This window comes from Diabrotica undecimpunctata, chromosome 10 (assembly GCF_040954645.1).
Source record: "Diabrotica undecimpunctata isolate CICGRU chromosome 10, icDiaUnde3, whole genome shotgun sequence".
NCBI classification, from domain to species: domain Eukaryota; kingdom Metazoa; phylum Arthropoda; class Insecta; order Coleoptera; family Chrysomelidae; genus Diabrotica; species Diabrotica undecimpunctata.
In genome coordinates this window covers 52,288,583-52,309,862 of record NC_092812.1, presented here as the reverse complement: position 1 = coordinate 52,309,862, position 21,280 = coordinate 52,288,583, and the positions used below count along the sequence as shown (strand labels likewise).

Below are 21,280 nucleotides of genomic sequence, written 5' to 3'. Positions count from 1 at the left end.
TTTTTGAAACCCAATTTGAGTTTAGATACACCTTCACCAACGCTTCCATAAGTTGTTTTAAGTTATGATACGCATTTTCCAGACATGTAGAAAAAAGATATGGACACGTAACCTGCATTTTTGTTTTTATTTTATGTTTATATAGTACTTCTTTTTCAATATAGTCTGTTTTGGCTATAATCATTATTGATACTATTATTCGCACCTCACGCCCTAATAAATTTGTTTCTTCATAACGATCTCTTTTATGTATATAATAATTATTATATATTTTTTACTTAATATTATGGAAACATGTCATCTTATCATAATCCTCTATTTTTATTCCAGTTACGCTCCTTCTGAAGCATTGGCTAACAAGGATTTACATTGGTATACATATACTCGTATTTGTATATCAATTATGAATGAAGAATTTTATCATAACCTTATTAAATGTTAAATTCTTAATATTAATATTAATATTTTCAATTATTGATAACTATGCTCTTGACAATCCATCCAAACAAGATTAATGATCTACATTAATTAAGTTCATTGATTAATTGTAAATTGGATTATTAATTTTATTATTAATTCAGACAAACAAATATATATTTAATGTTCAGCGTGCAGGAGTTTCCACCGAAAAATAATTTAATATTAAAAAGTTCTTACAACATAATAACCGTATATTGCTTCTATGCGATTTTCACGCATCCAAAATTTTAAGTTTCCGCACACATTTTTTTTCAAATTGAAGCAGTAGCAGTATTCAGTGCTTCTTACCATGTTTCCAAAACTGCTGCGTCAGTGTAATCGTAATATATTTGGGACAACCCGTTAAGATATGTGATATATTAATATGGCAGTTACATAAGTCACAAATGGGGCGATTTGATTTGGAGATTAGGTAGCTGTGAGTTAGTCTGCTATACGTAAACGGGTTAGATTAACAAAGAGCTGACGATTTAAATTTATCTCGTACCAAGATTCGGTTGAGGGAGAGTTTTACGATGTGTAGAGTTGATTGTGAAAGATTGCATTCGTTTTCCCATTCATTTGTCACTTTTTCTTTAAGGAACAATTTGTACTCGGAAACAGACACTAAGTTCACTAACACTGAAGAGGCACTGTGTATTGCTTCCCTGGCATGAAAATCTGCTTTTTCGTTTCCTTGAAGTCCAATTTGTGATGTAACTTATATAAAGCGTACTTGTTGTCTCGCGTTGTTTAGTAAATTTAATTGTGCTTTTATTAAAATACCTATAGGATTACCTGTTATAACTGTTCTATCGTATCTAATGCACTGAGAAAGTCGGTAATTATGACAGAATTTAGTATTTTTTGGGTACGTATACGAATGAGTGCTTGTAGCATTGACTATAGTTCTCCAAAGTAAATACTGCAACTGGAAGCTAATTTAAACTGTAGTAAAATGTTTGGAGCTATAATTGCTGATGACACACCATCAATAGTTTTGGATGAATCTTTATAGATATATCAATGATCTGGGAAAGAAGCAAACATGTTGTAAAAGGATTGAATAATTATTGCATGGGGGGTCTTAAGATTATTGTATTTAGAAAGAGTGACTGTATATGCCTGATCAAAAAATTTTGGAAATTGAATAGTATGGAGAGAGATATAAATATCTTCTATGATGTGCTGTATTTTGTATGATTTTTAGATGAGCAAGAAGAGTCTTCTTTGCAGATGAGTATACAAGTGATCCATAATCGAGTTTTGATCGTACTAGTGATTTGTAAACTTTTAAAATCTGACCAGACACTTACGATTGCACAGTGTTCGCATTAAATTGAAACCAGATTGACAAGATTGCCTAATTTGCGTAAAATGGTATTTCCAAGATCTTATCAAAGATTATTCTTAAAAAAAGTGTTCCACATAAGTGAAGTTGTTTTCATATAACTAAAGATCTGGATTTGTAGAGTGCCGCTTTTTTTGAAAATAAAATACATTTGATTTTGATTGTAGAAAATTGCAATCCCACAGCTTTCGACCAGTTTTCAAGGTGATTTAATGCACAGTTTTTCTGTATAGAAAGAATATTTTTCCTATTATAATAATATATAATCAAATCAGCGTATAATCTCACCTTAATAAGTTTTGGAAAGTTTTCTAAGATTTTGTTTATCGCTAATAAGAATAGTGTTTTTGTGATATCGAAAAAGACAGCAAGACATTTCTGTCCGATTGCAAATGATTCGTGCATTTCGGACTCCAGGTCTTTTAAATTATCTATGGTGGATCTGTTCCTGCGAAAGCAGGATTGATTATTAATTTATTATTTTTCAAAAAGCATCTTAGTCTATAATTCACTATTTTTTTAAGATTTTGCACACGGTACTGGTAAGAGAAATTTTCCTATAGAAATCAAGATCAGTTCGTGATTAATTTTGGCGTTAGTAATGGCATTATTATCGCTTACGTAAATTTTGTGGGAAACTCATTATTTGCCCAAATTCTGTTGCATAAGTTAAGAAGATATTTTTTTCCATTAACTGGTAGATTTTGTTTGGAAGAAACTAACAGGAACATCGTCTGGTCTTGACGCCGATTTTTTGCTGGTACTTAAAGAGTGATTAAGCTTTTCCATGGTAAATTTATATGTAGAGGATTATCTTCAATGTAATTAAAATCTATTAATTGATTTTCCGAAATCATCTTAGTATTGATAAACTCTTTAACAAAGTTGTTATTGCTGGAGTTCATTTCAAAATTTTTACCCAAATATTTTGGTGGCTCAGGCATGGTAACCCGTATTTTAACCTGATGATGGAACAGTTGTTCCGAAAACGTTCGTGCTTGTAATGTTGCCCTTTTAAGGGTTTTTATAAAATAAAATATACCCACATACAAAGACTAACCTCTTTTGTTATACGTGGTATACAGCCAGCTACAGGAATTATTTTCCTTGTGGATTTCAAAATGTTTTGCTAGTAATTTTGCTGTTGGTATTAGATGTTACTATCTGTTTATTTTTGCATAGAAATGGAAACCTTTTATGTATATTGCTTCTAGATATTTTTTCTACATTTTCCCATACGGTGCTTATAGGCATATTGGTATTAATAGGAGACATAAATTCTTGCCAAGATTTTTATCTGTTCTTTTTAGTTATATATCTAGTAGCTTGAGGCCGTAATTTCTTATATTCTATGGTATTTTCAGGTGTTTTGTGACGTTTTAATTTGTTAAAGGATTTTTTATATTCTTTTATATAAAATATGTCAGTACGCTCTGCGTTCCACCATGTTAATGAATTTCATCTATATGATGATTTCCGGTGACTTCTTTTAAGGTATGGCAATTCTGTTGGATATACTTTTTGAATAAGTACCAATCGGCTTTCTGTAGATTCCATTTTGTAATTGGAGTTGTCTTAACATCTTCATAATTATTATTGAAATACACTTTAATAGGATAATGATCACTTCCATATAAAAACGGGATTACATCCCATGAAAACTTTGGTGACAGTACAGGATCACATAATGACAAGTCGAGAGCTGATGAGGTACCTACCTGTCTGAATATTATATCGTGTTGATTCTCCATCATTCAGCAAGTTTAGGTTTTTTAAGGTGATTATGTTTTCTAAAATTTTACCTTTTGGAATTTATTCCGAGAGATCTCCATTTTGGGTTTGTGACTATTGAAATCACCAACAATTATTCTGGAAGTGGGAATCTGAGGTTCAAGGCTTTTACATTGTCTGGGAATCTGAGGTTAAAGGCTTTTTTGTCTTCCATTTTGAACCTAAACCCAATATGGGCAATATGTTTGAAAACTCTCCACAGACTTACCCTGAAAATTTCGAATGTATTTCTGACTTTTAATTTTTTTAACACTGTCTCTACAGAAACATGTTCTTTCTTTTCACGCATTTTATATATAATGACTAGAATCTGAAACTTACGACCCTCAGGAAGATCTTTAGTTTTAGGGTATCGTCTAGGTTCTAGTAAACTCTTTTCAATCACACGTACTACTATGAAAAACTTATTTGGGTACCACTAATTTGTAATCGGGTTGGGCGTATCGCTAAAGTAAAGTATAAGTTTCTCTGAATAGTCAAATATCTACGCTTATGTTAATTTCTCAGAGCTCACTTATTAGAATCACATTTAATTATAGATAATAACTAATCTGGTTGTAACAAATATTTTGCAGGTAAATATACAACAAAAATATGTTTCAAAAATCTTCATAATCTTGTTAATTAAAATGGAACTGTCTTTAATGCTGAGCAAAAAAGGTAAAACTGATAGGCAAACAAACATTTCCGCGTAAAATGTGCAGTGCATATGAATTATATCAATAGGATTTACTGTAAATAACTTGGATAATACTGCAAAAAGATTATAAAAACAGTTTTTTTAATTCAATTTAGAAATTACTTGTGAATATGAATATTTTCATTGCTAGGGCAATTTAGTTTCGCCCTTCTACTGCTGTGCAGTAGAATGGATCATTTGCTGTCGAGTGTCTAGCGATAATTCAAAATTCAAAACAGCCGTAAATTCGTGAAATATACTTTATATCAGAAATTACTAAAATATTATGCTGATTCAATATATATATATATATATATATATATATATATATATATATATATATATATATATATATATATATATATATATTTATTCCATATTACATGTATAAATTTCTAACTTTAAAGTTCCCTTCACTTTTTAATAGTATTGCACAAAGCGATAAGATAAAGGCACTGCAAAAATAAAAGTCCAACAATAATAACATTGTATTGTTTGTGGGTGAATGACTTGAACATTTAATGAATGTTTTAATATTTATATACAATAATATTTTTTATAACAGCTCCAACTTCGTTACGGTTTTTAATAATTAAATAACTATATATCTTGAGAAATAATTATTGATCAAGAATGAAAAACAAATTATTTATAAATAAAAAAAAACGTAACTGAAATCTGTGAAGATGAATGAATGAGGAGTATTATGTAAATTAGTGTTAAATAGAAGAGGCAGTTGAAAAGAAGATTTAAAATTATACCGGGAATTCTATAAATTTTAACAAAGTTAGCTTGAATGAAATTTAGAATGTGGTTCTGGTTAGGCCACCTAACTGTAGGAATAGCTAGAGCAGCTTTTTTCCTTGAAATTATGAATTTAATTTAATTTAACATGACTTTGGGACTTAATTCTCCTAAAAAGGTGGTGTTCCGAACAGAAAGCGACCAACGTAAGTTAATGTTTCTCTTTTCGAAATATGTGTCTGTTCGGTTACTCAGCCGCCGATTTGGCGAAATAAATTTTGTCTTCCTTACTGGCTGAGCACCCGAAAGGTCTGGCCATCGAGGCCATGCTTGTCGCACATGACCTCGATACTTAGCCTCCGCGTTTAAGGTCTTTTGACATGCCTTATGGGCATATGCCTAAATGGCTGTATAAAGGCCTGACGGGCCTTTTAACGGGGCGTACTTAGGTATTCCCAACGCTTCTCTGATTATGAAATTTTGGGCTGTTTGGATCTTTTTCCTATTGGTTTTGTAGGTATGTCCCCATCTTGCAGAGGTATATTCTAATGTTGGCAGGATTATACTATTGCAGGATCTTAATTTTAAACCTCAGATTACTTTTTCGACCTATTAGCGAAGAGAATTGATTTCTTAGTGCTTTGGATTTGTAGAGCGTTTGTTTCACATGTTCCGTGAACGATAGCTTTTTATCAAGAGTTATGCCCAAGTATTTAGCTTGGCTGGTCCATTCAATTGGTTTATTGAGTACCGTTAGTTCTCTGTTTGGTCTGCCTTTCCTTTACTGGTACATGGCGGCCTGTGTTTTTTCCGGGTTTATTGCACCAAGCTTGTATACAATTTAGAGCTCTTTGTAGATGATTTGTGGCTACATTCGGATCTTCACTGCAGGCTGCTATTGCAGTGTCGTCTGCGTATAAACTTATATATAATCTGCTATAATAACTATCTGGGATCAGTTGGTGTGTCAGGTGTGTAGATTGTGTACAGGTAAAGCGACAGTACCAATTCCTGTGGCACTCCTGGCTCTATGATCCGACTCCGGACAGGGTTGATCCTAATCGAACTTTAAACCTCCTGTTGGCTAGGTACGATGTAATGAGACATTTGACTGTATCCATATTCGTTCATTTTATACAGCAAGCCTTCATGCCATACTCTTTCAAAAGCCTTAATAACATCAAGAAAGACTGCTGATGTATACATTTTTTCATTGAACCCTTTCGTTATATATTCGGTTAATCGCAGTACCTGGAGTTCGCATGAATATTCAGTTCTGAATCCGAATTGTGCTTTAGATATAGTTCCTATTGCTTTAGATTCCTCTTTGAGCCTGGTTAGTATTACTCTTTCTGCAATTTTGTTTATTGACGACAATAAGCGTATTGGCCTGTAGTTTTGTGGAAAGTTCCCGTTTTTCGCTGGTTTTCCAATTATAAGCACATGAGCTTTCTGCCATCTATCACGGAAATATCTTAGTCTTAGCATATTATTAATAATGTAATAATTAATAATATTATAATGTTTGTAATATAGACTATTACTTTCGCTGGCAGGTTCTTAAGTGCTGTATTTGTGGTCTGGTCCTGGTGTTTTCTTTTCATTGGTCATTTTTATCAGCTATTTGATCTCTTCGGGGAGGTTTGTGTAATACCTATTCTGCCCCTTTTTCTTCTTAGATTCACCCCCTTCTTTCTACCTCTTCTGTGAAATCTAAGTCTTCTTTGGGATGGTAGTTGTTTCTGCATCCCATTTCCAGCGTGTCCTTTAGCACTTCGTTTTTCCTTCTTCTGCATGTACAATTCCATGTAGGAGTTGAATTGGCATTTTGTCTTTCCGATCTATTTTTTAAAGCTTCCAGAACGCTGATTTATTTGGATTTAGCTCTTGGTCCCGGATTTAATTTCTATGCTTTTCTAAGTATTTCTTAACTTTCCTATTTGATTCGTTAGCAATTATTTTGTCTTCTTGATTTCTTGTTCTGTTGGCTCTTCTTCTTTTGATGTTTTTCATTTTAATTAGATCTTTCAGTTTGTTACTGAAAGATCTCTGAATCTCCCTTTTAGTGTTGTGACTTCTTCTTCTTTGGAGCTGGCATCTGGCTGGAGAGAAATATTAATACAGTTTTGTATGGAAGAAGATCTATCTTTTCTGTTGATGTTAACTTTATTATAGATTACTCCGAATTATTTCTGTTTGCTATGGTTTTCTATATATTTAAGTTCCTTATTTAAGTGACTGCTACGTAGCACTCCATCGATAAAAAAACTGGGATAATATGTAATTTTTGACGGTAAAAATGATTTGTTCAATATATTATTTATTCGAAAAATGCAAAATTGATGAAGATCTGTCTGTTCCATTTGTAATTACCTGTAGTATTTAATAGCATGTTAAATCTATGTTCAGTACATATTATGTTACAGGTCTTCTCCTAAAACAACGCCGGTAGTAATAGTAGAAAATACTGAGAAGAGAGAGGACAAAAATATACCTCACAGTCCAGAAACTACAGAAAAAGGTAAGTTCACGCAAAATTAATATTGACAATTAGGATATAAAAGATGCAGTTGTTAGTTCCTTATCACTACGGATTATATATCATAAAATAATGGGATTAACTACCAGTCACGGGAATGTTATCACAGAGTTTAATCGCAATTTTATGATTTTTTAAATTTGAATCTTATTAAAACAAGTTACCGTTATATAAAATATAAGTTTAAACTATTATAGTTATACTATATCATTAATTTATGGAATAAGATAATGATATAAATAAAAAATTGAAATCTGTACCATAAACTTGGATGAACTCCACCCATCTCGTATTCTTACTTTATAAAATATAGCAACAATATTTTTTGCAGTAATATATCATCATCATCATCATCATTCTCAGCGTATTCTACCGATTATGGTGCAGCCTCCCTTACAAGTCGTTTTTATTTCTACCCACGATTGTCTAATATTCGCTTTTCTGTGCAATGTGGTTCGGCTTGTTTCCTTATGTCATAGTCCCATCTTAAATGTTTACGTCTTCTTGGTCTCTTCACGCCTCTTGGATACCACAGTGTAATTATAGTGGACCATCTATTGTCAGTTATTCCCGATAAATGTCGGGCTCACTGCCATTTTAAAGATTGAATCATGTAGATTACATCAGTGACCTAGGTTTTCTGTCTGATTCATTCTATTCTTTTTCAATTTCTCTTTGTTATGCCTAACATGCATCGCTCCACTGACCTTTGAGTTTCGCTATTTTCTCTTTCTTTATTTTTATAGTATACACTGATCGAATGCTTTTTTCTTCAGGTGGAGTGGCATCCTGAATTTGAATATAAATGCATTTTTAACAAAAGATGCCCAAGTCAGATTAATTCTTCTGATGATTTCTGGCGGTAAGGAGCTAGATTTATTAATCAATCGCCCCTTACTCTTCTACTGTCTCAACTACAGTGTTGTTTCTTATTATATCTTGGACATCCACTAGATCGTTGTACATAGTTTTTGTTTTTGTCAAGTTCATTTTTGGGCTAACTTCATTGCTAACTGCATTTAGGTCGCTTATAAGTTCTTGTAGTTCTGCAGGATTATTAGCAATCAGAATGATGTCTGTATATATACATTTATTATTATTTATTATATTAGTATTTTCTAGAGTTTCAGTGAAGAGCTTTGGTGACATTGCGTCTCCTTGCCGGACGCCTCTAGTAGTGGGAAATTCTGGAATGTTTTCATAAATTTTTACCTTAGCTTTTGCTTGTTTATCTTGGTTGGTCAAAGCTTCTATTACTGCCTTGGGATATATAGAATTGAAAGCCTTCTCTAGGATCTAAAAACTAAATCTTTGGAGGTTAATTCTAGCGGTATTTTATATTCTTTAGCTCTAATCATTAGTTCTCGAAGCGTATGGATATCATTCAGAGTACTGTATCCACTTCTGAAGCCAACTTGCACTCTTGGCTGTGCATGCATTTGTTAATTTGTTGTTGATGATCTTTGTGAATATCTTGTATATAATTGGTAGTAGATTTATAGGTCTGTAGTTTTTGATATCCTCTTTGCTACCTTTTTTATGAATAATAATTATGTTTGCTGTATTTCAGTGGTCTGGTATGCATCTTGATCTTAGGCAGTTCGTAAATATGCCCGCTAAGATTTTCCAGTTTTTTTTGTCAGCATATTTAAGCAGTTCCACTGTTATGCCATCTATTTCAGCTGCTTTACCGTTTTTTATTTTTGTAATTGTCGATTCTACTTCGTCCGGAAGGACTTCTGGTACATCTTCTTGGTTACTGATCGCTTTTTCAAGTATTTCAGGGGCTTTGTATAGGTCGTAAAATTTAGTCACGAGTTGTATTATTTGATTTCTTCCTACAGTTCTGGTGTTTTCGTTTGTTAGAGCAATGGTTTGCTTCTTCCCAATAATTAATGCTTTTCTTGTTTTCTTATAGTTATTTCTATTTTTGATTATTCTACTAGTGTTTCATTGCATTTTCTTATGTCTTCCTTAATACTTTTCCCTATTATCTTACAAAATTCTGTGTATTTTATTCTCTGTGTGGTGTTACTTAATTTCATTTTCTATTTTTCTTTTAGCGTTATTTTGGTTTTATTAGACAGTTTTTATGTTCATTTTGCTGTTGCGGGCCTCCAATTTCTTTGGCACTATCAAGGATGATTTCATCAAATAAACTGAATGCAATTATAACACTAGCAAAGGAATAACAAAGTTTTAGGTCGGGAAGATCATGCACTTACGCTATATTTATAATGGGGCAAGTGCTAGAGAAATCATTAGGATGCAACAAACCAGCAAATCTATGTTTCGTAGACCTTAAAATGGGTCAAATTAAAGGTCGTTATACATTTATTATATACAAGAGAGATGCCTTTAGGAATAATCAAAACGATCGAAAATACTTCTGTTACATGAATCTACGATTCGAAAGCATTATTGCTCATCCTCAATTGATAGCCTTTTGTTTATTAACTTGTTTGATAGATTGATTCAAATATGTTCTTTTCTATTTTGTGTACAAAGATCACCCTGTTTGACAACCTATGTTTATAATCTTCAAATTTCTAGACCTACATAGTACATGGTCCATAAAATATTAAATCATGAAATTACATAAATCTCACTAGTTACGTATCTAATTTATAATTATAGCTTTTTCCACTTTGTAAGCACCTACTTGAAAACAATGCATGCATACCAAATTATAATTACTCTACTTTCCTACAATTTTTGTACAGGTTTCACATGGCACAAAAATTTTTGAAAAAATTACAATTTAACGAAGGTTTAAGCAGTAAAAATTAAGTTTTCGGGTTTTCTCAATTCTCATATTGTATGATATAGAAAAATTCTTTTACTTTAAATTGATTTTATTTGCTAAATCGACTAAATGTATATCAAAAAACATTAGTTTTTCATTAAAACTTATGTTTTGTATTATCAATTAATTAATCAATTTTTTAATCGACGTCCTATATTTCACGGTAATTATGTATCTTCATTCATGTTTACTTAATTTTTTAATGTCGTCAACCCCAAAATTTGAATAATTAAATCTTTGCATTGAAGACTTGTTTGGTTAATACTTTGCATTGAATACAGAACTTATAATTCGATAATATTAGGTTTTATTTAACATGTCTCGCCTAATATTTTAAATGTTTAGCTTATGATGAGTGGAAGTAAACATTTGGCGCATTAATATCTCCAGGATGCGTAGGTTTCTTTTCATCCAAGTTCATAAAATTAGCACGTAATCCTTCACCAGCAGCTGGCTTGGAGGTAAAGATTGCCCAGCGTTGTACTAACCTGAGCCTTTTATTCTGTTTTATAAGATAGATGGTGACACCTCTTGGTCTCTGGAAGGTACGCAAGTACATGTTTGGATTTAGGGAATTTTTCAGCCTTAACAAATTTAGACTCCGTTTTTTGTTGAAGAAAGTAATTTGTTTAAAGAACTTTTCCTCAGCACATATCAACTGAAAGAGCCTATAAGTTTTATTAACTGGTCCTTTTTAACTCAGGACAATATTTTGTCAGAGTATTTATTGTATTATATTATTATATTATATTTATATATATATATATATATATATATATATATATATATATATATATATATTGTCTCGAATATTCGTTTTTCTGCGCCATGTTGTACCGGCGCTTGTTGTCTTGTCATAGTGCCATCTTAAGTTTGGACGTCTTCTTGATCTCTTGTTACTTCTTGGATACAACAGTGTTATTCTAGTGGATCTATTGTTAGTTCTTTTCACAATGTTAATGTTAGCAATCTTTTGGAAACTGATAACCTGGACACTTGTTCTTGAATTAGCTTTTTTAGTTTTTGGACCATTTTTAGAATCTCCCGTTTCTTTATTTTTATTTTATTTAGTCCATACTGGTTTTAAGAGTATGCGTGAAATAAGGAATCCTACCTACAAAGCTCTCAATATATGAATAACGCATAATACAAAAGAAGATTAGGCTTGATACATCCAGTAAACTGTTCGTGAGAGCTATTTTTAAACACGCAACTGGTACGCAGGTTAGAACACTGTAAGTACAATATGTATTTATCTTGAATATTAATATTCTATTGGTACACTTTCAGTAGTCTACCTGGCATAAGCCTTATCATCAAGTAAACGGGAACAGTATGTTGGGGAGATGAGTGATTGTCAAACCTGTTCGTCACCTGCCTTTTCTTCACAGCAGTTAGCAACGCCTATTTTTCTTTTTCTCATGCACCTGATTTTTTAATGTCCCTTCAAATTGGACTAGTTTTGAAGAACACTTCTTCTCTTCTTCTTCTTGTTCTTGGTACAGGCAAGATATTACCTGTCTTTGGCACTTGGTAATGCTCACTATATTCTTTACTGTAACTCCATCAAGAAGTTCTGTGCTCTTATTGAAAGCCAATAACTTTCTTATACGAAGTTTAAGGATTTTTCCTGGTTCAACACTTGTACCTTCTTATTAATGATTATTTTTTGTTAGTATTATCTGTTTAATCTATTTTAGATTAATTATCTGGTATTTCTTGTGGTAAAATTTTTCTGTACTAAAACTATGTTTACCTTTGATCATGTTGCTGGCGTATATTTTGATTTTTCTGTTCGTTTCTGTTTGCTAATGTAATTTTACATTTTTTTTAATTCTTAGTTACTTTCGTCCCTTAAAAGGACCTTTTGGGCTTTTTCTTGTAAAATACTTTTATAAATTCGTATGCATCTTTGAAAGAGTTTAGTAACACTTAAAATGTACGTAATAACTCTGTAAAATAATTATGAATCATAGTTTAATCAAGGAAAAATAGTGGTAGGCCAAGTTAGTAATATTTTACTGCAAAGATAAGCTTCTTCTTGTTTCTATTTCTCTCTTATCGTAGATTGGATACCATTAAGGTTATTCAAACTTTGTTTACAGCTGTTCTAAACAGTTCGTTTGTGGTGCAAAGTAATCAACCTCTTATATTTCTCATCCAAGATATTCTTCTGCGGGCTGGATTACTTCGTCCTTTAATAATCTTTCTCTAGTTTATATTTTGTAGGAATGTGTATTTTTGTCCCCGCATTAGATGGTCCAAGTATTCTAATTTTCTCTTTGTCGTAATAAGCAAATTAGAAGAGCTCAAAGAGATAACGGCAATCACTCCACCAGGAATGGGAAGCCTTATGATAACACTCTTACTTTTATTGATTGTTAACTCCATTATTTCTTAACATACTTAAAACACTTAAAACTATTTCGCCTATTCCCCATCTATGGTTTTCGTATTTATTGTTTCTATTCCACCTTTATAAATATGTCTTCTCCTTCTACTATTTTTAAATTTACTGCTTCTTATAGTGTGCCATTTTTGTCAGTATGTTTAGTTTTTTGATACTTTTATTTTCCTTTCAGCACCAAGCATATTTCTTCTCTCTACCTACTCAGACATTGCTGTGAAATCAATGATAAACTTTATGTTGGTATATCATATTGAGCATTTTCCTAACACTTTTTTCAGCAGAAAAATCTAATTTATCTAGATTTTACGAAGACTTCCTTGGTACTCACCGAACTGACTTTCTACTTTTTTTCTGTTTTTTTTTCTTATTTTTGCTGATACTTTAAATAAATATACATATATCTATATGGAAAGATTTACCACAATGTTTTCCTTCAGTTTTAAATCGAATTCGGCAATCGGTAATATGGCATTGGAATAAAACTGTGTATAATTAAAACGCGGTGTTGATTGCACAAAGTGACTTCTAGAATGAATCAAATCAACAAAAGAATCGCTTTTGTCCTCTCCACTATTTCTTTTCAATATGACAGATGGATCAGTTTGAGTAACTTTAACCTAACATTCCTCTACTAAAAATATTACTATTTTACTGATTGTGGTAAACTTGTTCAAATGTAAACCAGATGGAATATAGCGCGTATGAACAACAGCTACAAATGTGAATAAAATGGGAAATCTCCACAAACAATTATTTAAATATTGTCAGAGTGAATGAATATAAACAATTGCCTCAAATTCACTAGTTTTCATCTAATTCAATGTCGGTCAAGGCTGTACTCATAGATGTATTGTTCGGAATGGAATGTTTCCCTTGAATACTATACCATTGTTTAGAATAAATGCTGTGCATCTAAGTAAATTGCCCTTTCTTGTCGTCACTTAAAATAAACTAAACATTGGTATACCATTGACATTATTTTTAAATCTGCGTTTCGTAAATACACTTACACGCATAGAAATCGACACACTTCACAATTTTGAATTTTATTGTTATTTTTTTAGAAATTATACGTCAAATCAAAGTACAATTTGATAAATATACTTAATAATTTACTTTGCTTTAAGATGACTATAAGGTTACTGAAGTTGATTCAATCTTAAGGTAAACATTATTTAATGAAATGAATAGAAATGTGAGATATTTCAACGAAGGGCAACATGGACCTCATGTCCAGGAATAGAGGTGAAGATCACAAGGGCAGTAAAGGCGGCGATAACGATAATCGGTTCGGCAGAACCGCCAGAAGTGACTCCTTATCGATTTTGGATATGATGCAATTAACTCGATGGATGCAGCGGTCAACAGCCTCGAACGTCGAGCGAAATGAGCGGTAACATTTTAAACCTAGTTCTGTAATACAATCAATCTGGTGGAGGCAGATCAGAAAAAAAAAACAGCCTGGTCCTCTAGGTTGGTGCGAAGGGTTTGCGAATGCATACCGATGTAACCTAAAATGAATAAAAGAAGACAATAAAACAATAATTTTGAATATATAGCGGTTAAGCACAAAATATGCTGAAGCATTTGTTGAACTACAACGGATGAGATGGATGTAGTAGTTATCTATATAAAATGATGAAAAGAGTTAGTTAAAAATGGTGTCCATATTTACAGTAAAATTGTATGGATTTTCAAAAATTTCGACTCCGTACTGGGCTACGTCCTAGTCATCTCCTCGATGAGTGGGTAGTTTGGTCATGACCACATCGAGAAATCTGCTACGGGATTTTATTTTTTTGGGGTAGCTTTCGGCTCCGAACAGATGGTGGCGTTCATCAATTGTCTACCAAGTCCATTCCATGAACTTGTGTGTTTTTTGCGGCAGGTGGGGCTAGCAAAATCGGTGGATCTATAGAGTTTGTTTATTCAAGTTGGCTTCATACCACTTGATTAGTCAAAATGTTTCCGTTAGGATGACATCAAATTTTATTGCATGGATTGATCTCGACCAAAATAAAGAAAAAGGCTGCAGATCATTCTATAAGAAAATTAACATCAACAGAAAAGAATTCAAGGCAACTGCAAACCAATGCAAACGTCTGAATGGTGACTCATTAATAACAAGGAAATATGTATTGAATCGATGGGTGAAATACTATAAGCGGATACTTAATATAGAAAAAAAAAGAAACCTGAAAGACGAAAGAGATGAGGTACTCGGAAAAGACGAGAGGGAAAAGGAACCACCAACGATTCTTGAAGTTAAAGAGGCAGTTCAAAACTAGCCACAAACAAATCACCCTAAATAGATAATCTCCAAGCTAAACTTTATAAAGAAGGTGGCCACGATATCATAACTACAGCAGCTCAAAAAAGCGATATAGACACAGAAATTACTCCCCAGTGATTTCAATATTAGAATACTTTGCACCATATGCAAAAAAGGAGATGTTTGAATGATCTAACCACACAGGAATTACGCTTCTCTACTATAGTATACCACCCCATAGCACCATATGCAGGACGAATAATAGGTAAATACCAGGCTGGTTTCAAAAGTGGTAAATGTGTTATTTATTTTCTTTGTGACTCTATGAAATAGAACAACAGTTACAAAAAGGTTCGACACTGTTCGTACAAATTTTCTACAATTGAAGCAACAACAAAAGGATTGCGAACGATACTCTGATAGAAGTTGTGAACATTGAATCTGGAATAGCTGCAAGTTTAGTAGAAGAGGAAAGAACTGGATATTCTGCCTTGAAATTACTATTAAACATACAAATCGATGAAAAACCAGCTTGCAGCATCGCCAAAAATAGCGCAATGGCGACGATTTTACAGTTATGCAAATTGATCGTTTGAATGTATGATGGCCCACAAGAGGTCATTGGAGGCACTCAACAGAACTTTGAAATATATTGGTGACAACCAATACATTTTTGGTAGAGCAATGATTCTATTTTCAGATTATTTTCGTCAGACTCTTCCAAATTATTTCCCAATCAATTGCTGCGAACGAACGAACGAACTAAATAAATACCTAACATCATCCACTTTGTTGGGGCACGTAAAAACGCTCCAATTGACAACTTACATACGAGTGTTCTTGCAACAAGATCAAAGCAAAGATTGTGTTTTCGAAGCAGTTGTCAATTAATCCTACAGAGTTTTTAAATTCATTGGAATTGCCTGTACTTCCTTCTCACAACATACAATTAAAAGTAGGATTGGTTGTCATTATGATACGTAAGATTAATCAACCTCGACTGTGCAACGGAACGATACTGACTATGAAAACGCTAATGAATAATGTCATTGAGGCAACGATTATTAAAGGTGAGGATGTTTTGATCCCGCGTATACCAACGGTTCCAACAGACTTACTTTTTGATTTTAAGCGTCTATAATTTCACTTGCGTTTTGCTTTTGTAATGATGATAAACAAATCGCAAGGCAATCGTTGGAAGTTTTCGCGGAATTAACTTAGACTTTTCATGTCTCGCGCATAGACAATTATTCGCGCGGCGTAAAACCGCCATCGTTGTATATTTACGTACCGTAAAACCAAACAAAAATACTGTTTATCAGAAAGCATTAAATTTATTTGACATTTTTCTTACATAATATATTTAACTGTAAGGTGGTACGAAGTTCGCCGGGTTTAGTCATCATCATCATTGGTGCTACAGCCCTATCAAAAAGCCTCGACCTTCCCAAGTCTATTACGCTAGTCAGTTCTATCCATTGCCAACTGTTGCCAGTTTGCTGCGCCTATTGGTCTACCATCTTCATCTACACCATCCCTCCATCTGAGTTTTGGCCTACCCCTACTTCTACTTTCCAAAGGTTTGACATAAGGATTCTTCTAGGAGGGTTGTTCTACAGTGATCTTGCCAGATGTCCTGCCCATCTTAGTCTTCCAATTTTTATAAAGGATACTACGTCTTTACCACCAAATATATGTTTATTTATAACGCCGGGTTTAGTATATAACTATATAACATAAGGTGTAACAAAGATGCAAAATCTTGAAAATATTTGACCCAAATGAACTTTAGTTTGAGTGTATTCAAATTGTTCAAATGGTATTTTCAAATGGTATATAATAATAATATTTCAAATTGGTAAATTCAAGTAAATGTGAAAAGTAAACAAATTTTCTTTTACATAGTTTTGTTTATATTCTATTACACATATATGAATACAATTATATGGCTCGTGAGGTCTCATGTAATAATTGCACTGACGTAATTGATAAGATAATTTATCAAAAATTAACAAAAGTGCACAGTTGTTCAAAATGCAAGATAGTATTATCTAACGGACGGAAAATGTGTTATAAATAATCGAATGTATTTACCTGTATACTTATGATTTTTATCAGATCCTTTGGTTTTGTATAAAAACTTTAAAGGAACTCGTTACAAGGGCGTGCGGTAATTTTTTCTAATTGTGGTACAAGTTTTAAAAATTAAAAAAAATCTTAATGACTTTTTCATATGCGTGAATAATATTACGAATACCATTCCAACATTGTTAACAGGAAATTGCAAAAGCTTGTTTGAGATCCAATGAACCACTGCAAATCCATTGGAAGAATGTAGCAGGCTTCAGTTGCCAATGCCAAAAGACAATAATAAGAACATACTGAACTGGGTTTATTAGTCTAATTTATTAACTTTATTTATGATAAAATATATTCTAACACTTAGTTTATTAAAGTCTTTATTTAATTTATATATACAATATTCTTACACTTATCACAACTACTTTAATTTATATTATTTATTTACAATATTTATTTCCGCGTTACAATTCGAAACTCGACCCGATTATATTTTCCAGACTGTCTCCACAATGAAAGTTCCGCTATATATATCAAACAGCCGTTAGTTCTGGAATCCCTTCGAATCCTTATGAATGTTGACCTTTGAATTCTCTCGAATGAAAGGGAACGCCAGACCGGTTTCTAGCGGGTCGGAGAAAATACTAGAACAAAAGTGAGAATAAAAAAATGTTTGCAGGTTTTTAATACGACTCATATTTATCGTAACAATACCAACAGTAGCGGATGAATAGGAAGTCGTAGACACCATCTACAATACATTTGCAACATACAATATACAAACAAATAATCTACGTTAACATACAGACATATAATACAAAAAAGGCACAAAACAGGCAGAATTTGATATTCCTAGATTTTTCTCAACCATAAACATACTATTGCCTACAACTACAATATCCAGGACAAGTAAGTTAACCATCAATTTTGACATTAGTCAGTTAAAAATGTAATTTTCATTCAACATACACACAATCAATTGTGCCTGAATCCCATATAAACATAATATTTACATTAAGGTAATATAGAAATAATTACCTGAAATATTATAAGAGCTGTGGATCCAAATTTAGTAGTACAATATAAAATATCTTTAAAATTAAACACAAACTTCAATAGTGCATTGAAAACGACAAGTATACTGAATTGAGTGAATTTAAGTAGTGACAACTACAATGACGGACTCAACGTTTGAGTTGCATACTTTCTTAACACAAAAATTTCAGGTTTTTTTTTTCAAAATCACATCATAGAATTAAAGTAACCCCTTTCGACGGTACATATAACGATTCATAACTAGTGTAAACGCTAATATTGTAGCCAGTTTTTTACTATTTTATTGCCAGTTTCTTTTGGGTCCTGGTGTATTTCTTATATATCTATTCTGTTACATTTCCATATTAAACATCAATTTTGTTATTTTGAAATTCAAATACAAGCACATATTTCACCTAAACAAACTCAACTTTACCAATATAGAAAATCTGGCGTAAAAAGTTTTAATAATTGATTCGATGATTGATTGTTTTACCTTTATAATACCGCCTGGTTACGCCCTTTCCTATTTACATCAGTTTCATCATAGTTCAGCAAGTCCCGGCGTATTATATCAATAATTGATATTAAAATAATCATAATGTTATACAAAAGTATATTTGACATGATAGTTATTTACGTTGAAGTTGAATTTGCAAGTGCCACTTGAGAAAATGTGATTTTGAAAAGTATATATGACTTCTATAAACAACATTTTGGTCTAGCAATGAAAGATTTCTAAACAAATCTTATTTTTAAATAAAATTTAAAACCCACAGTATGGTGGAGATATTATGTAAATGATGAGGTCTCATGGATCAGAGTTGTTGGATACATTCCTGATTAATATAAACGATAAAGAAGAGATAATAAATAACATTTACCATCGAAAAGGATTATAATAAGAGATTACCTTTCCTCGATATTTTAATCTCAAAGAAGGATACTGGATATGAGACTCGGTGTATAGAAAACTAACACACACCAACAGATATCTGAATTACAAATTAAATCACAATATCAATGCTGAAAAGGGAATCATTAAATCGTCAAATAAACTTATTTTAAAGTAAAATTGTGACTTATTCACAACAAAAATAGTAAATTTCTTTACAAATGTTTTTACATGAAGATTTATGATCGTGTAGGTCATGTCTAAAATGTCTCAAACTTGTTTCCTTTTAATAAAAACTATTAACTGTTAGACTACCTAATAATTAATTTGGAACTGCGACTAATTAATACAATATTCGCCGGAAATATTAATTATGTAAGAATTGCCAAATTGATGGTATTCCAGTCTTGATTTTATCGTAATTGCCCGTGTTGGTAATAAAATGATACATATACAAATGAATCACTCAATGGATACAGTTATTTAACACAGATTACGTTTAGATTTTGTTCGACTAATACCAAATTCTCTTCACTAGGTGATTGAAACAAAGGCCATCAATAAAATAAGGTTAAAACCTTTTCGTCTTTAAAGGTTTTTAAAAAAATATGGACATAATATTGTTGTAAAAGCTATTAAATTTATTTTAATTTAGCGGAAATATTTCTACAAAATTTACTGTTTGTTAAAATTCGAGATATTGTTAGAAACTGTTTAAAAATTTATTTTGCGAACAATTTCAAATATAAATGGGAAACAATTGGTTATTTTGAACTAAATTAAAATCGGTAGATCTCTTTGTCAAACTCTTTGTATTTTCAAGATGAGGATGTAGGTAAATAACTGCTCAAGAGTTTAAGGGAGTGGTTCGTGTAAATCTAATAATTTCTGAAGTTTATTCCAACCAATGCAGTTAATGCAGACTTGCTTGCTTGGGAGTAATAGCAAATTAGGAAGAGTAATTTTTTTAACTTTAATTATGTGCAGCGACAGATCGATAAGTTTTATTATCATCAAAGAAAAGGAGTGGCGTTAACAATTTTGAGTTACATTGTTAATGAGATGAGTTTATCTCTATAAATAACAGTATATATCTTCGTCTTTTTCGGCTTTTTTCCATTATGAGTTCGTCCTCCCGATCACATTCTCTGAGGTCTCTATCATAACATTTCCTATGTATATTTTCCATCTTATAGCGGGCCTTCCTCTCCTTCCGCCTTGCATTTATTAGTGATCAGTGTAGTACTGTCTGGGGGCTCGGGAGACTGAGAATTCGGAAGACCTGAAGAAGACATCAAAGAGGATGTCGAAAGCTCGGCGCAGTGATATTCGATGCGGTTCAACCCGGAAGCCTGTTGAGTTTAATAATAATTCTTGTAATAGTATTAATCTTAGCTTTAGGTTTAATTCTACTATCCGCGGAAATCTTTCGGAACATATATATGAGCAATATTTTTACTTTCCGACCACTTTTGTAGGAGGAAGGCGTGGATTTTTACCAAAGTTTAGTATATCCCTGTATCTTAAAAAGTAGCTTCTAGCTATTTTTTCAGCCCTATAGGTACTCCTGGACCTGAGATATGCCCCTCGAAAGAGTCAAAATAGCCCTTTTCACCCTATCTTTGAAGAGCTATATCTCTGAAGCCAGTGGACCGATTTTAACTCACAAGGTCTCACTTTTTTGTTATAATGTCATCTTTTTGATGAAATAATTTACAAAACCGCAAACGATAAGTTTTATTTCAAAGGTAAAGAACAAAAAGAAAACTTAAAAAATTTTATGATTTTTAATTAATTGTCAAAATTTAGCCGAACGAAAAAAGTATTGTAGAAAGAGGTAAAATAAAGGATTTTTAAATACATTTCAAACAAAAATGGGTAAATTAAAATCCACTTAGTAGGTTCGAAGATACAGCTGTTTAAAAATAGTCAGTTTTTCAAAAAAGGCATTTTTTATCGTTTGTAAACTAATAGTAATTTTTCCTGACAATCTCAAATTGCATACAAATTTAGTTGAAGTAAGTTGAAGTAAGTTGAAGTATGTATATGCATGCAAGGGCTGAGATATGTCCCAAGTGTACGTAAACTGCATAATATTTCACATTACCAAACGAAAAGACTGGATTAGATTTATACACTAACGAACGAGGAAGTAACTTGAAAAAGGAGAATGAAAAAAAAATCGGTTGCCTGTAAAGTCGGTTTTACGGGCGAAGATTT

The 21,280-nt window shown here is 32.2% G+C and overlaps 1 protein-coding gene across 2 annotated transcripts in view; it reads left to right on the top strand.

Moving 5' to 3' along the window:
- The window catches only part of bbg (PDZ domain-containing protein big bang), a 107,482-nt gene that overhangs the window by 16,326 nt on the left and 69,876 nt on the right, over positions 1-21,280 (top strand). For both annotated transcript variants that reach the window (XM_072545798.1, XM_072545799.1), the window contains one exon: positions 7,451-7,545. In XM_072545798.1, coding sequence (XP_072401899.1) covers positions 7,451-7,545 — 95 coding nt within the window. The remainder of the gene's footprint in view (positions 1-7,450; positions 7,546-21,280) is intronic.